This window comes from Apaloderma vittatum, unplaced genomic scaffold, assembly GCF_000703405.1.
Source record: "Apaloderma vittatum isolate BGI_N311 unplaced genomic scaffold, ASM70340v1 scaffold15471, whole genome shotgun sequence".
Taxonomy (NCBI): domain Eukaryota; kingdom Metazoa; phylum Chordata; class Aves; order Trogoniformes; family Trogonidae; genus Apaloderma; species Apaloderma vittatum.
The window spans coordinates 3,560-20,565 of NW_009702068.1; the positions used below are offsets into that span (position 1 = coordinate 3,560).

General features: G+C 43.6%; 1 protein-coding gene across 1 annotated transcript in view; it reads left to right on the forward strand.

Moving 5' to 3' along the window:
* Positions 1–4,430: 4,430 nt before the first annotated feature.
* Positions 4,431–17,006, forward strand: part of MBOAT1 (membrane bound O-acyltransferase domain containing 1) — a gene marked incomplete at its 5' end in the record, with an annotated part of 17,057 nt that continues 4,481 nt past the window's right edge. Inside the window, 6 exons of the mRNA XM_009879399.1 lie at positions 4,431–4,486; positions 6,687–6,741; positions 9,478–9,661; positions 10,986–11,178; positions 13,701–13,804; positions 16,636–16,700. Coding sequence (XP_009877701.1) covers positions 4,431–4,486; positions 6,687–6,741; positions 9,478–9,661; positions 10,986–11,178; positions 13,701–13,804; positions 16,636–16,700 — 657 coding nt within the window. The remainder of the gene's footprint in view (positions 4,487–6,686; positions 6,742–9,477; positions 9,662–10,985; positions 11,179–13,700; positions 13,805–16,635; positions 16,701–17,006) is intronic.

The window sequence follows — 17,006 nt, forward strand, 5'->3', positions numbered from 1 at the left end:
AGGTTAGTTAGGTTTTCTTGTCTTCTAAATGTGGAGTGTGTGGTGGTGGTGTGTGTTCCAGCAGCTGTGGGTAGCCGTGGTCTGCGGAATCAGCCAAAACTTCAGCAGGCAGTGACTGCTAGAGAGCTCCACACACCTAGTGTGTCCCAGGACACTTCTCCCAGAGTAAATACTCTTTTAAGTGAAATGCTTCTACTGTGGAAATGTAAGGAGTGCTTTTGGGGAGCTTTCCCTGAAAACCCATGCTTGGGAGTAGCTTTGGAGGCAGGAGTGTGCTCAGTGCAGTGTTTTTCCCCGCCATGTGCTTCAGCACTTCTTCATTTTGCTGCGGCAAGCAGAAGAGCGAGCACGCTGCTGTCGTGGTGTCTCTGGCCTGACTGTCCCTCTGGCCTCGTGCAATTCCTGCCGTCTCAGCCTGTGAACTTCTCGTCAGGGCTAAAGAGAGAAACCTGGAATAAATGTTTGCGAGTCTGGAGTCTTGTCTGCAATGAAGCCTTTTGACTCCACCTCTTAGTGAAATCAGGTCAGTGGAAACTATTGTGAGCGAGCGTGTGCCAGGCTCCTCCACGGGATTACCTAAGGTCAGGCAGACTCTGCTTGAAAAATGTCTTTTTCTCTCATGGTGTTGGCGCTTGCTGGATGCAGCAGCCAGCCCGTGATCTGGGGAGGATGCCCACGGTGACCAACACCGACCTCATTGGTTCCACTGGCCTGAGCCTCTGGGCAAATTCATCACTTTGGGGCAAGGCATGTTTTAAAATGGCGTTAGCCGTTTTCGTTTGGAACGTTTAATTAGCGGCGTGAGGTCACAACACGTGTAAATGAAATTCTGTGTCTGTGCTGGTTTATAACAGTGGTGCTGAGGAGTCATTGTTTAGCACGTGGCTGCAAAACCGTTGGAAGGTGTTCAAATATGATGGAGTTCAGGTCCTTTAGGCTTCTTAAATGTGTTTTTATTTCAAATGCTTCCTTCCTAGGGGTAGATCTTTGTGGTTTCGTAGGTCTTCGTGGTTTGTATGTAAACGCAAGTATACTAGGTTGATTTTTCTTTTTAAATTCAACCTAATAGTTCATCCCCCTCTAATAACCTATGCATCTCTTGGAGAGAAGATTTATTGGAAATGTTATAGTTTTGTTAACTCCCTTTCTTTGTAGCACTACTGACTTTTTCCAGTGCAGTCTAAGGTTTAGAATATCGCTCTGTTGGAAAGAGTTGACTATATGTGATACGATTCTGTATTTTATGTATTAACTTCGTGTTTTATTGCTGTTTAAAATTAGAGCTTGCCTGAAAGACTGAATAGAAACAGCAATTCAATACTTTGGTATTGCCAAGTTTTAATAATCAAAATTCACATGTGTATTTAGTAAATAATGATACTATTTTTTCTCTCCCTAAATTAAATGTATTTTTCTTACCTAATTTGTAATACTGTGACAAGATTTGCATCCTGGTGTATTGCTCTGCAAATATGGAATTTGGTCTGTTTTCCCTAGTGGTGAGCGATAGGATGAGGGGAAATGGCCTTCAGTTGTGCCAGGGGAGGTTCAGGGTGGATATTGGGAAGGATTTTGTTACTGAGAGGGTTGTCAGCCATTGGACCAGCCTGCCCAGGGAGGTGGTTGAGTTGCTGTCCCTGGACGTGTTTAAGAGAAGAATGGATGTTGTGCTGAGGGACATGGGTTAGTGGCGTCAATAGGGCCGGGACAAAGGTTGGACTCAATGATCCTGAAGGTCTCTTCCAACTGAAATTGTTCTGTGATTCTATTTTTCATTCCAAAGACACAAAACCAGTGTTAGACTTGCCGTGTGTGTGTGTGCTGAGAGACTGGTGAGTCCCCAGGGAGGAGAGGGACAGGTGTGTGTGTGCAGAAGGTGAGGGACCTGTGCACCCCAGAGGGATACTAGAAGAAGGAAGAGCTCTGGTACTGCCGTTGCTTTGTGGTGCTCTGCCCTTTCCTGCGGCAAAAGCTTGGTCAGTGGGGGAGTGGGATACAGGTGAGAGAGCAGAAGGATGCTCCCTCTTGACCTGAAACCTAGAGGTGATGTGTAGCATGACGACGACAGGAGAGGCAACTGGAGGGCTCTCAGATGCACGTTGTGGGTCACCTGCCCGCAGTGTCAGCAGCGCCACTTTTGTCCTCACTTGTCTCCTCTGGAGTTGGAATTTGAGGGATGTCTGTCCTTTCTGATTAAACTGCACGAGAGGCTGACTATTCCTAATATAGGCTGAGAGAACCTCTCTTCTCTGTGTTTATACATTGTGGGACTTCGACACGAGCTGCGCTGCTGCTTCCCTGGGTTCACTGGCACATCAGGATTGTTTGCATTTTCTTCTCTCTGCCTTATGGCAGGGGCCCAGTTTTTCTAAGACGTGTGTCTAAATTTAGGCACTTAAAGGCGTATGGTTTTGGCCCTGAGCCTGAGGTTTAAAGTTACCCACTTCCGTGTTGGCACAGAGTGCTTGCTGTAAGAAGTCTACGCAACAAATTGAATCAATTTGAACGAAGCGTTAGCACTCACTCATAAAGCGGAAAGGTCAAGCACTGACAAAATAAAAATCTGTGTTTATTGCAGTAGAACTGATGGTTCACTGACAGCCTCTGTCTCTCCTAAGGATTAAAAAAAAAAAAAGAAAATCTGCTTTTTTGTCTGCTTAAAGGATTGGGAATTATGCATCTTTGAAAGCAAAGCTGAAGTTTTATCTGAATAGGAAAATCTACTTTGAGAAATAGGATGTTGAAGATAATGGTGAAAACAGCTTGTAAATAACTTTTTCTTGAAAGATGAATCGGAATAAATATTAGAATGATTGTTTCATGATATTGGAGTTTGGAGAGTGAAAAGTCATTGCTGAATTCTTCTGTTACTTTGCTGCAATCACTGGTTGAGGTGACCCAAGGAGAGCTGCTGTCCGAACTCTTACCTTATGGCTGTCTTCCAGATTTGTGCATTTTAAGCTTGTTCTGGATTTTATGTGCAAGCTTTCTTACTGATGTTTCAAGTGGAGACTGCTGAAGAGATAAAAATAGTTTCTGACAAAGCAGTTGGCCGATATTGTGTGTTCTCTGTTTTTTGGTAGAAAATGCAAATTACTCTGCCCATGCAGAATTACATGTGGACTCTTGAAAAGATCAGCCATATTTAGTATTGAAAAGGAAAAAAAGGAACATTCATGAAGGAAGAATGGCATTTTCCAGTGTTCTTGTGTTTGCAATGCTCAGCATATTAATCATCTTGAAAATCTGTTTGACTTAGTGGGATAATCATAGCACCATAGAAGAGTTTGGATTGGGAGGGACGTTAAAGATCATCTTGTTTTAACTCCCAAACAGATTACGATCAGTTTATTTTAGCCATTGGGTTTACATTTGATTGTAGCAAGTCTGTCAATGTAGTCAAGGATGATTCAGAATCTCTTGAAAATCTCTACAGAACATGAAATATTTAACTTATTTTAGACAGGAGATATCATTGAATGTTCTTCTTGCATTTAGAAGTCAGTGGGGAAGAGTGCTTGAACTAAGAAAAATGCCTCCAGCTTTTTCTAGAAAATATGTTACTCCAAATATTATATATAGCTCTTTGTTTTAAATATTATCTACATCTCATAAGAAAGTTCCATATACTAGTCAAATTCCATAAATAGCATGTACATGAACTCAAGCCCTTGTTGAACATAGCACCTATTCCTACGCTGCTGGTTTGCTTGGCCCCAAAGCTGCTGGGTGGTTGTAGTCTGTAAACGTAGCTCAGGAACTGCTGGCTTGTGTTTTTGGGAAGCTCCATGCCCAAATGCTCCCAGTTGGGTGGAACATCTTGGATGGACTGTCCACAAGACAGTTGCACAGCCACGAAGCAAGTGGGAAGCCGCTGTGCTGGCAGCTGTTCTGGTATCTGCATGCAGCCCTAGTTGATAGGGCTATTCATGTGGGGAAATAACCGTGTGCTTCTGCAGAACCTGCTTTTTTGTTGTTGTTTTGGGTGCTGAGGAGACAGGCAGTAGTTGAGTGAGAGCAAGAAGAGCCAGAGTTAGGTTACAGCAGCATCACTGTATTGTAGTGTTGCCTCACGTGAGGCTCCAGTTTGGTTTTTGCCTGAGAGGAGGCCCAGCAAACTGAAACTGCAGAAGCTGGTATTTCCTTGTAGCCTGATTTCTTTTGAATTACAATTTGCACTGCTGCGGGATAGGGAGACAGAAAATACGGCTTTGTGTGTAGATAGCAATTAAAAATTCCAGTGCAAGCTGCTGTGTTTTGAACCCAGGCAATCATCTTATGCCTGAGTTCCTCCTTCAGTGTTAATTGGATGTTTTCCACTTGTTGCTAATACAGTTATGCATTTTAAAGGGATAAAGACATTCAGTAAGAAAGTTGGGAATAATTTATATTACAAGACTGTAACTGTTCTGTTTCTATCTCTGTTATAGTCCGCTGATGATAATTACACAGAAGATCACGACACTTGCATGCCAGTTACATGATGGTAAGAGAAGGAATCTCTTCCCATGTCCCTGAGACAGCCTTTTTGTTCCAGCGCGTTCTGTGCTCGAGCTTTATGGAGTGCATGAGGGTAGTTCAGCAACTCGGTTGCATGAGTGTAGTTCAGTTCTCCAGCTGAAGAAGAAAAATACTCATGGAGGAAAATGAGAAACTTCAGGTTTTGATCAGTTCTCTAGGACTAAGCTGTCTTTGCAATAACAAAGATAACTGTTTCTCCCTTTGGGTGCTCTCATTCCAGGGGTCCCAATCTGGATGTTGACTAGCGCCAGTACCTGCTGTTTAGGTGCTACAGTGAGACTCTGTGAAGTTCTTGATTCTCAGAAATAAAGAGATGTGTTGGATACATAGGTTCAGTCATTAATGTTAATATGGTTAGTGATAATATACTTTGGGAGTTGTAAGAGATGGAATTTAATGGCTTTTTCCCAGTGCAGGCAGAAGCAGGCTTGCAAGCAAAATAACACTTTCTTGTGCTGCGCTGTGACAAAGAGCACTGTTCTTTCCCAGCAAAATGCCTGTGTCTAGCACAGTGCAGAGGCTGGAAAAGCCAATCGCCATCAGTACTGTGATCGCTCACGTCTACTGACGTTGTGGTGTGAATTTCTGACTGTCTGAGCCTCGTTGCATTGTAAGCCCTGGGCACCTGCACGGGTTAGCTCGTTACAGAGTTGTTTTAACGTAGGATTTAGGTGGTGGCTGCATCGCAGGCTCTGGCACTCTTAGCAAACCAGGTTTACACAAGTGGGTTTAATGCTTTTATCTGGTGTGAAGCTCAGCTAGCTGACCTTGCCATTGATGTGCATGTTGCTGGGGATTCTCTGCTTCTGTTATTTAAGCCAGCTCAGGTATCACTGTGTGCCGCAGGGGTGTGCAGCCTCGATGCGTGCCTAGAGCACTGGAGGTAAACAAAGAGCTGGAAAGGAGGGGGTAACAGCAGAGACAGGAGCTTTTTAAGCAAACCAGAAATCCCACAGAGTAATGATGGGTGGAAAAGGCTCATTATACTGTGAACATCCATGTATGGAGCAGTTAATCAGATGGAGGCAGTTTGGAGTTTGGGCAGCAGTGACAACTTATTAGTTGTAAAAATTTAACATAGCTGCACATAAAGGGAAATAGACAAACAAAGTAGTCAGCCCTTTAAGTAATCAAGTGCTTAATTGTCTTCCTGGAACTCACGCCCTCCCTGTATTTACAAACTCAAATAGCTGAGAGAGAATAGAAATGAATAGCTTATCAGCAGTCTTTTTAGGAAATGGGCCTTGTGTGTGTGTGTGTGGTTGTTAATTATGGCTGGTATGTTCAGAGCAGTCATGTTAATGGATGCCAAGCCCCCCCTGGTCTTGTGGATCTGGTGTTTATGCATGCTCAGCATCAAGCGCTGTGATTTGTCCCGTGGTGAGTTGTTCTGCTGAAGCCGGCGGGATTCCTCACAGTACATGCGGCTAAAAGCTTCGGAGTGCAGGTTTTTGAGATGTTTGCTATAAGCAACCTCTGTTTGCCCGCCGGCCGTCCTAGAAGAGTTTTCCATCGTTTTCCTGGAACAGTGATGTTGTGCTCTACCTCTGGCCCCAAAGGTTTTGTGCGCTCGACAGGAGGTCTCTCTTCCAGTCGGGAGCCCACTCAATTCCAGACGGTTGCTGACGGTTTGTGTTTAAGCTTGCTCCAGCAGCAGGTAGCCGGGCTGCTCCTTCACACCAGCGCAGCTTCTGTTCCCCGAGAGCCATGTTTCTCTTCCCGTGCCCCGCTCCTCCTGCTGGGAAATGCTCTATTTCTCACCAAGGAGCCTGCGGGAGGCTCGTGCTTAAATGAGCTGGCTGCTTCTGGGAACAGGTTTGTTTGTTTTTTTCCAGCTCAGGACTGTTGGTGGAGGCTGCTGGGGGTCACTGCTGGTTGGTGGCATTGCAAGTTGCATTGTGAGTGTGGGAATATGATGGCTGCTCTTCCTGAGAGCATAGCAAGGGTGAAAAAAAAGGGAATGAGGTAAGGACTGCATGAAGAGGTAGAGTAGAACGTGAATATATACAAGTTAGGAATTGAGCTGTATCTACAACTGCCTGTGACAAATTTTGAAGCTTACAGCTTTAGAAAACTATCTGTGGGATGCGAACATAAGGCTTTGGGGACAGCTTTCACTGTTCAGCTTTTGCCAAGACCTAATGCGAATTACTCTTTCTCTCTAGGAATAGGGCGGCAAGCTGAGGAACTCACCGCGGAGCAAAATCGGCTTGCTGTGAAGTAAGAATATAAATCCCCTAAGTGATTCGTGTCTACCTTCATCAAAGAAGTTTAGGGTTTAGGATTACTTTGGGGCTTTTTTTAAAATTTTGTTTTTGAACTTTGCAATGTCAAGACCAACTTAGCGGCCTGGCCATGAAAATGTTCCTTGCTTCTTCCCAGCCCATAATAAGCCAGAAGTGCTACCTGCCTTTTCTATTTGCTTGAGCAGTTTTGTTTTTCTAATGCTGCTGTCAGCGTCCTGCTTACACAAACGTAGCTGCTTTGTTTGTAGCTTCTTTGGTATATTCCTTATTTCTTCAGTCCAGGACTTTGGCCTTTATCACACTGTGATGGTCAGTAAAGCACTGAAGTACTTGGCAACATCTCATTGACTTAAATATATACTTAATATATACTCCACATGCAACAAAACTGGTCTTTGCTGGATCAGCTCTTTCATATTCAGACTAAGACTGCACTGTATGAACTTCTTGGCTCTTGTCTTCATCCTCTGTGTGATGTGTTATTTTTCCAAGTAGAATACTCCTCTGTCAGCAAACCACCGTGTTCTACAAATCCTTTTTGGCTTGACTCTGACACTTCAAGTATTGCTTTTCTTTGCCATAATTTTTGGACACCGAAGTTTTATTTTTCCTGTCTCCCTCTGTAATGTGAGTACTCCTAGTGTTCTGTGGCTATTGTTATTTTTTCACAGAGAGATAGCATGTTGACCATATGTTTGAGCACCCTCTTTTTGTTTTTGTTTTATCTCTTAGTACAGGTGCAGGGGATTTATTTTTTATTCTATTTTACTTCTTTTAGAAGAATTAATGTTACAGAATTAGTCATACAACTGTAACTGTGTTTCACTATGAAGAGTTTGTTTAAGGCCAAGGAAATTATTTTTTTCGTTTTCAAGGCAAGAAGATTCAACCATCAGAAAATCTGCCTATGAGCTTCAAAAAGTAAGAAGGGAGTATCTTGAAAAGCAAAAATCCTTGTGCAACTTTTGCTGTGACCCATAGCTTGTGATTATTTTTAAAGCTCACAGCATAATGTTTCACTACACTGGGCCCTTGTGACCATAAGATTAATTCTAGTCAAATTCTCATCACACAGGCACTTTTTTCTCTTTTTATTGTTTTTTCTCAACAGTAGATGAGCTCATAGTAGAAAAGTACATGCTCAAGTGTTGGTGGCAGACAAGTCATAACTAAAGTTTTAAATCCACTTTGGTAGTACAGCCTTTTGTCTTCCCTCCTGTTCTTGGTCTGGTTTTGTTTCTCACTCATGCTCTGTACATTCCTTCGTGCATTGCTCATGTCTCCCCACCCACCCATGTGCACAGTCTAAATTGGAACTAATTGACTTGATTTTTAATCTTGCTGTAGAACTCAGAAGCCCAAATCACGGACTTGGTTTTGCAGAACAGAAAGATGAGCCTTGCCCCAAATTGTTTGCTGCAGCTTTCTGTGAAATGCTTTCACCAGAGAACATATCATTCAGGCACTAACATCTACAATAACCAGTGGCATGGATGCAGAAAATCCTGGCTAAGCCAGCTGTTTATTCAAACTAATTCCACTTCAGAATAAAAGTAGGCAACAGAAAAAATGTTTAACTGTTGCTTAGGGTTTTTTTTCTGTTAGAAATTTATGGCTTTGGTCTGTAAGGATTTTACATGGGTTTTGATTTGTGTGTGTCCATTCCTATCTCGGGCCGAAGGTTTCAAAATGCTGTGCCCCAGGTTCTGCCCTTATCTGGGGACTCTTCGATGGTGACTGTGGGCACATTTGTGGAGAGCACTGTGTATCTCCATGCGGATTTTAGATGCTGGTGTTTTCTGCAGCATAAATAAGACAAGCCCAACAATTTACAAACTGCACTAGCAGCAAGAAGCTTACGTCTCTTTTCCATCCTACTGATCTGTAGCAAGGGCAGCGGAACATCTTAATTTTACATCTAATATAAACTTCATGCAAGGAACTTGTGGGGATATGTGCTTGCAAAATGGAAATAAGGAGCATAGGGAACTCATCTTTGACTTTCATCTTCAGCTGTCTTTTGATTTATATGTTTTCCCCCATTTGTTCCTCTTCATGTCTGTGATGCAATACAGGCAATTGCTTCCTTTATTTGTGCAGTAGCACAACATGCCCCTTCATTCTCTTCCTCCACGTCTTGCGTCACGCTTTCCATTCTTCAAAAGGCTCAGCTGAAACGGGAGGGTGAGAACTCCTCTAGGGCCTGAGAATCATGGTCTCCAATGCTCTCTGCCTCACGATTTGAGTGATGAGGCTCGGTGAGACTGTGCCAGCCATTACCTGTCCCTGACACGCTGGGCAGGTGTCCAAAAACAATCAGCATGTTCTCACTCCCGGTACTGCTGGCCTGTTCAAAACAAGCAGAGTGGGTTTGTCTGAGAGTTGGTATTTAAGACTGAGTTTAACTAAAACAGTCCTGAGGGTAAGACTGAAAGTTTTCAGATCGATAGCCTTGGTCCCCACGTTGATTAAGGCACTTCCACATCCCCAGGGTTCGGAGTGCCATCTGCCAGGCGTCGCTGGGATGTGAGAGAGGCTGTGCTTTGTCTTCTCCAGCACAGACCTAGCGAGCTTTCAGCTGGGGCAGGGGGTGGTGGTAGCAGAGACTTGGGGACTGAGGCAAATTCCTGAAAGCCTTTGCTGTGTTTTACCTTGTCTTGCTTTTTTTTTTTTCACCCCCTATTTTGTTGTGTATGGATGATCTTCACAGGACGAGACCTTCTTTATTGGAGTATTTAAGCTATCTCCTCAATTTTATGAGCATCATAGCTGGGCCTTGCAGCAATTACAAGGATTATATAGCCTTCATTGAAGGGAGGCATGTGCACATGAAACTATTAGAAGTGAACTGGAAGCAGAAGGGTTATGACAGACTTCCTGATCCTTCTCCAACTGTAAGTTTTAAAATGACAAGGATTTATTGCAAAGGGTGGGAGAGTACAGCTTTGTACGTGATTCTCATAGTTAAAAACTAAGAAAACCCATTTTAGATTATCTTTCCAGTAAATGTTAGTGTGGGTTGTTGTTTTTTTCTGTGAAGTAGCTGCTGTTTTTATCACGGGGTCAGGGGTGAAGGGGCTAGGGTCTTCCTCTTGAATTCCCCAAATGCAGTTGGCTTGCAAAATGGGTCACTGGTTAGTGGGTGTCCTTTGTGCAGCGATGGGAACGGTTTGCAGGTTCTGACAATGACGAGTTGCAGTTCAGCTCCAAACAGAAGAGGAAGTGTCGGGGGGCGGGGGAGGAAAAGAAAGTCAAATTTCACCCATGGTGCAGGGGGATGTTAGAAGTGCGTGAGCTAGGGCTTATCAGAAACTGTAGCTTGTCCACGTTCTTTGCAAGAGAATTTCACGCTTTAAGATGACTTGGAGGTCATTTGCCACATACAATTGGCGCTAATTTTATTTTATACTTCTTAATATTACCCAAGACCTTAAAAAATGACCTTCTTGTAAGGCAGGATGACCACCAGATTCCTCTCTCTTACGTTAAGGCAACACTGAACCTGTAGCTTGGCGAGTGTGTGCAGAATGTCTCCTCCAAGACCGAGTGTGTGCCTGCCCAGCCCTGATTCCTCTTGCACATGGTTGTGTTTTTACTGGTTTCAGTGATGTTGCTTCTGGCCGAGGTCAGAATGAGGCCCATATTGTGCTAGATGCAAATCAGCAGAGAATATTAAAATTTGTGTTGTGACCATTTACAGATAGTTGCGCGTTCGTTTATTCCTGAATACAAAGAAGGTATGAAAAGGGCACTTGGGATCAAGTCCAAATTGTTGTTTCAGTAGTATATTGCACTTTTATTAGTCTTTTGAGAACACGAGTCGACTTTTACACAGCACACAGGTGCCAGATTCACCTTTTTCATTATGACTGTATGTCATGGTTTAACTCCAGGTGGCAACTAAGCACCATGCAGCTGCTCATGCACTTCTTCCTCCCCCTTGGTAGGATGCAGGAGTCTCTTATGAAGTTCATCACCAATTTTGACTTAAATTGTCCTTTGTACCCATACATAGGTAGTTCAGTAAAACAAATTAAATCAAAGCTTTGATTGTGGCCTTTTTTCTCTTACCTGTTATAAATTAATCATCAGCTTTGGCACTGCTATCTTTATTGGTTCTTGAAGCACATTTTGTATGCCATGAGTACTGCCTTTCTGTTTTTCCCCTCAAGCAAATGTTTCTAATTAACATCTCCTTGTTGTTTGTGCTTTTTTTAGGGAGCAGTGATGTACAAGCTGTGTATCACACTAGTATCTCTCATTTTATTCTTGACTCTTACCAAGAACTTTCCCATGGCATATATTATTGATAATGAATTTCTTGATAAAACACCTTTCTTGTCAAGACTTGGTTACCTGTACGTTGTAACGCAGGCAGCAAAACCAAAGTATTACTTTGCATGGACGTTAGGTAAGTCTAGCTGTATCTCTTACTTGCATAGATAACAATTAAGTTCATAAATGGAGGAGAGGATCTGAAATGTTGTGCAGGGAGGGGGAGTAAGTTATTCCCTAGGCTTGTAGCTCTTGTGGGAGATGCACATGTATTCATATAGTTGGTGGACCCCACTGAGGTGGGGAGATGTCAAAAGTTTTGAAAAATGTCCATAAAATCTCTTCTAGCCGGTCTGACACGCCCTACTCCTGGAACCAAATCTGCTTTTCAGCTTCTTGCCAGTAAAATCAATTCAACAATTCCCTCTTAAAACTTCACACCAAAATAATCTTTACAGAAGTTCTTAAAGGGAGGAAAAAAAGTTTGCCTCCTTTAAGTCTTGAGTTTTATGCTATATTCATAATTTGCTGCTTATATTTGAGGTTGGGAGGTTAAAATTGGTCGCGCTGGCTCCTCTTGCTTTACAAGTAAGTTCCAGTGTAAACAGTGGGATCCAATGTGAAATTGTTGCCTCTGTTTTTTTTTTTTTTCTGGCATTATAGTTAGCCAAAAGCCCGTTATCAGAGAGAGCAACTGAACCGGGGTTTGTGACACGGCTAAGCGGCAGAGGCTGTCCAAATAGCTTATGTGGTGCTCTGGGAAGAGTGTGCATTGCGTACTGGAGGGCACGGTCTCTGTCATTCCCATTGCAAATCCAGGCAGCAGAACAGCAGACACTTTATCCTGTCCCGGTTTAGCTGCCGGTGGCGTGGCCTGGGGAGTTACAAAAGCGCCTGCTGGAACCACCCTGATAAGCACTTTCTGTCCCCGGGAAAGGACAGTCACGCTATTGTGCGAGAGCCACGCTGCTGAATTCCTCCTGATCCGCGCAAAGACGGAAAATTCAGCTTGTTGCCGCGTTAGCGACAGGCGTGGGAACGCGGCTGCAGACGGTCCTCGGAGCTGTTGATGAAACCTGTTTGGGACCGAGTGCTGTGAAGGCCCTGAAGCCAGGCCTGTTGGAGTCACTGGGGCTTGGCCTCAACCTGGGGTGTCCTGAGGACTTTGCGGGGAGGCAGCTGCGGTTTTTCTGCGCCTCGCTCTGCGGCTCAGGAGGTGTGAGGCTGGCAGGGTCTGCTGTATCATCACGTGCCGGAGTTCCTGGTTTCTTGCTCTATAATTATAATTTCTCTATAATTTCTTTGGCAAAGAACCCCCGAGCGGTCCCTGCCACTGTGGAGCAGCGAGGAGGAGCTGTCACCCTGCTCTGGGGGTGACGTTTAGGTGCAGCTTCAGTCTCTGCTCTCAGGAGGGTCCCGTGGGCCTCGTGGCTTTTTGCTGATCTTGTAGCAAGATGCTGGTGGGCCATAAAGTAAATACGATTTCAGGTGGGGTTGGTTTTCTTTTGTGCTGTTATGGTGGGAGTTTTTTTGTGTTTTTAAAAGGGAAAGAACAACTCGGAGACCTTTCTTCAGTAAAAATCTAGCTGGTTCAGTAAAGTGCAAAATGAAATTGAAAATTTCAGGTTATAAAAACTTGCTCATTTATTTATTAACTTACTGTTACTCCTGTTGCTTTTAATTAGATTCTTTCCCATGTGCTTTGGGATTCCTCTGTGAGTTTGTGCTTGACATTCATAGCACTCGGGAAGCAAAATCAGTTTTCGTTCTTGGGAAAGAAGCCCTGACCTTTTTAAAGCATAATTTAACCCGACTTGTGTTTTGTAAATGATCTAGGAAGGAGAAGACTGTCCTGTCCTTCCCCTTTGCTCTTTCTTCCAATAATCCTTGGTGTTGACTACACGTAGTGATCCAGAGGAGGCGAATCCCTCCTGTTTTCTGAGTACAGTGGGAGAGGATTTCTGGCAGGGGCAAGATCCTGAGACCCAGTGATGAGATCCCAGACAAGGTGGAGGAAGGAGGTAGCTGACCCAGGAGAGAGTGAGTGAAGAAGTGTCCCACTGTTACTCAGGCTTCTATTTGCACTTAAAGTAGTTAAGTCTGTAACTGAAGTAACTTGATATTTGATTTGTGGAGGTGGTGAGGTACTTAGGGAGTTGCTGAGCGAAAGGCTGTGTCTGCACAAGTGCGAATGAAATTCTTAATTAACACAGCCGTGGTGGAACTCTTAATAGTAATGGTAAAGGTGTCTTTGAGACATTATGTGTTTTGCTAAATTATGCAAATGCTGTGACATCCAGCTACCTTTTTGAGGAAAATGCAAATTTATTTTATGGCAACTCTTCTACAGCTATACCTCAGATAGATAATAAAGGCAAAATAATGGGAAAAGCAATTTCTATCCGTGGCTGGTTTATTTCTGTTTCATTAGTGTTTTTCTTCTTCCTGAAGGAGTACCTAGCCTTTCCTCTTGAGGAAATAATTCTTGTGTTGCTTTAAAGCAATGCCCCTTTGCCAAGAGGAAGCTTCTCTTTGAAAGGGAGGATGCTGACTGCCACAAAGCTGTTTGATCGTGTGTTTGGTGCCATGTGGACTTGTAAGCAAAAGTGCCTCCTTCTCCTCTAGTCTGACTGGACCCATTTTGCTTTGCCATTGCAGCAGATGCAGTCAACAACGCAGCGGGCTATGGATTCAGTGGAGTTGACGAGAGGGGTGCCTTCCGCTGGGACCTCTTGTCCAATTTAAATATCTGGAATATTGAGGTGAGTTGAAGGAGTTGGCCACATAATTATAGAGAAAAGGACATGATAACGGGGAGAAGCTTTGCTGGCAGGAAAAGAAGTCCGTGCCACCAGGCTGCCCTGCATTAGCGTGGAGAGGCTTTGTGATTTATCTCTTGGGCAGATAAAAAGTGTCTGTTGTGCCGCCCTCATCCATGCTCTGTATTCAGGTTGCATTTCTAAGTAGTTTATAGAGGGCTAATAAATGATTAATCAGATGTTTAATAAATGAGCAGTCAATTACGGTAGATGGTAGGCGAGTTCAACGGGTCAATAAATTGCTTGCAGCTATGATTGTCCACCATCTGTGGTGTATTCCCTTTTCTTTACTTCTGACAGCTTTCTCCTTTTGTAACCTGGTTGAGACAGTGAAAGAGGCCACCACGAGCAGGGGCAGGATCCCAGCATGTGCCCAGGGTGGAGAAGAGCAAAGTTTGGAGAGGTGATGGGTACAAACTGAGCAACCTGAGGGGGGACACAGAGCTTAGCTGGACTGTTGGTCTAGAGCTCCATCCATCAAACCATCCTGTTTCTCAGAACCTCTGGCACACGTTTTTCTTGCTACTGCAGTACGCTTTTGATGTCTGTTAGTCTCTTGTAAGCTATTTATGTTTATCTTATGCAAAAGATGGCCACTGTCATTTGTTTGCCCCAAAGAATATTTTTGTGAATGCCAGTGGGATATGCAAATGTTTACATGACTGAGGCTGCTTTCTGAAGGCTTCTTTTCTTTAGAAATAGAAAGAACTTCCCCCTGTAATTCTGTAGTTATGATTTTAAAAGGAAAAGCAGATGAAAACAAGTTGACTGTTTTATTACTGAATGATCTGTGACTAGGTGAATGTGCTGTAATAACTCTTCTCAAAAATGAAAGAGGCCCTGTAATTCTTCACTGAAAGATGCCAAAGCTGGAGGTGTCATTATACATTCTCTCTTTCTCAACACCCTTGCTCTATCTTTTTTTCTTTATTTTTTTATTGTTTTTGATAAAAACCTTATTTCATCCTCAGCATGTGTCTCTCCTTGGGCGGTACAGAATGCACAGCCCAGAAATGCTCAATGGCAGCAGCAGGCTGGGTACTGCTCTGAGATCTTGAATCAATACCCGACTTTGGTTTTGGGGCAGGAGATGATCTTTACCTTAATGGGCTGAGGCCGCTCCTACTTGAAGGAGGGGAATGAGGGGTGGGCAATGCTCTTTAGTCAAGCCAGGTGAAAGAAACTGGAGCCTCTGCTCCTCCTTACCCACTGAGCTGTGAGGCCCCTCAAAACCTTTTATTTTTTTATATCGCTGGTCACATGGACGTTATTTCCAGGAGCATAAAACAGAATGCTCTTCATTGATCGTTTAGATGTGGTGTTCAGGGGAGATGGTTTAGGGGTGAGCTTTGTAGAGTAGGGTTAATGGTTGGACTCTGTGATCCCAAGGATCTTTTCCAAGCTGAATGATTCTTGACTTCATCACGTGTGTGATGAGAAAAAGATGACAGAGCGTACTACCTTGGGTAACCTCGAACCATCACTTTATGCACCAGCAACGGTTCTGGGAGTTGCATTTTAGGTGTGGTTGTACAGTGCATTTTCAGCAGGTATAGCCACCTGCCTGCGTAAAATTGCTTGAGAATTGGGAACTCGAGTGCTAAACATGGCTGAGAAATGACCTGATCCATAGCAAAGATAAGTAGGTGGCAGGAGTTGAGGGCATTAAAATGTGACGAGGCACGTGGGGCACTTGAAAGCCTTGGCAGCACATGTATTTTGACAGCCTGTGACTACTTTCTCTCTTGGTAATGCAACAGGTGAACTTAAAGGAAGCCAGGAGAGAGTGACAATGTTAGGTGGAAGAAAAATGATATTTTTCTTGGCTTCTCTTGGTGCAGTAATGCAATTAAAACAGGGCAAGTACTGCATTGGGAATTGCTGATCATTTTAACTCTTGAAACACAGAGGACGAAATGCTGGCTTTCAGGATTCTGTGTGGCAGTGTAAAAATATCTGCATATTGATCTTGGGAAACGTTTGCCGTTTAATCCATCTTTTCAGTATGCCCTTGCCTTCAGCTGATACGAGGAAATAATGTGGTATCACCGAATCACATCTCTGTTCGGCGAGGAGGTCCTCGGAGGTTTCTGTCAGGAGGCGAGGAACAAGAGGGGAGCTGGGATGGGGAACCCCCAGCGGTGAAGTCAACTGGGATTAGGGGAACTGGTGCTGGAGAGGGTCCAGCAACCCCCTAAAGCTGGGGTATCTGGTGCTGTGAGCTGCTACAGGTGGCTCTCCCAACACCATGGAGCCCGCTCTGGTTTCTCAGTCTGGGCAGGGGGCTCAGAATTGGCTTCTAAATTTATTCCTAAAATTTATTTTCCATGTTTTTCAGTCTTCCTATTTTCTTCTCTATATAGTAATGCATTACTTCTAGTTTTTAGAATTCATTTTGTTTTAACAGTGCTCTAGAGCAGTCCAGGTCACCTAGTGGGTGGCAAGATGTCTCTTCCAAAAATGAAGCTGTTTATGAGCTGAAGGAAAGGCCAGACATTTAAAACAAGAAAGCTTTTCAGATTTCCTGTGATTTGAAGAATAGGCAAACGTTGTATTTAATTTTACAAAACCAAGTAAGACTTCACAGCAAGTGCCAAGTGTTAGCAGTGAGCCATTGTCCTATTTAACGTCCCTCCCAAAAACCTATTAGTTTAGCGATGGGCTGTGGCACAGTAAGCTGCTAGAATTGACATTTCCCATGTATTTCTAATTGAAAATGGAATTATTATTTCACGTGTTTCAGTGCTAACATCTCCTGTGAACTTCTTTCATAGACTGCAACAAGTTTTAAAATGTACATTGAAAACTGGAACATTCAGACAGCTGCCTGGCTGAAACGGTAAGAGTCGTGAGACTGCGACATGCTTGTGAGACCCCAAACCTGTAGTTGGCTGGGAAAAATGCTGACTGATGAATTTCATAAACATATACAGCCTCTTGTTCCTTCTTTGTTTCCTCTGCCTGTAACAGCTGGGTGGGATGCAAGGGTACTTGGTGCTGTAAAGTTTTATAGCTGCAAATGTAGGATGCCCGCATTTTATATGTGAACAGCAAAGCCATAAATGAGCTGTTCAGATCTTCCGTGATAAAAAGTAATAACATTTTGATGGCGTCTTTTGGGCTGCTGTTTGCCTCTGTCATTCCT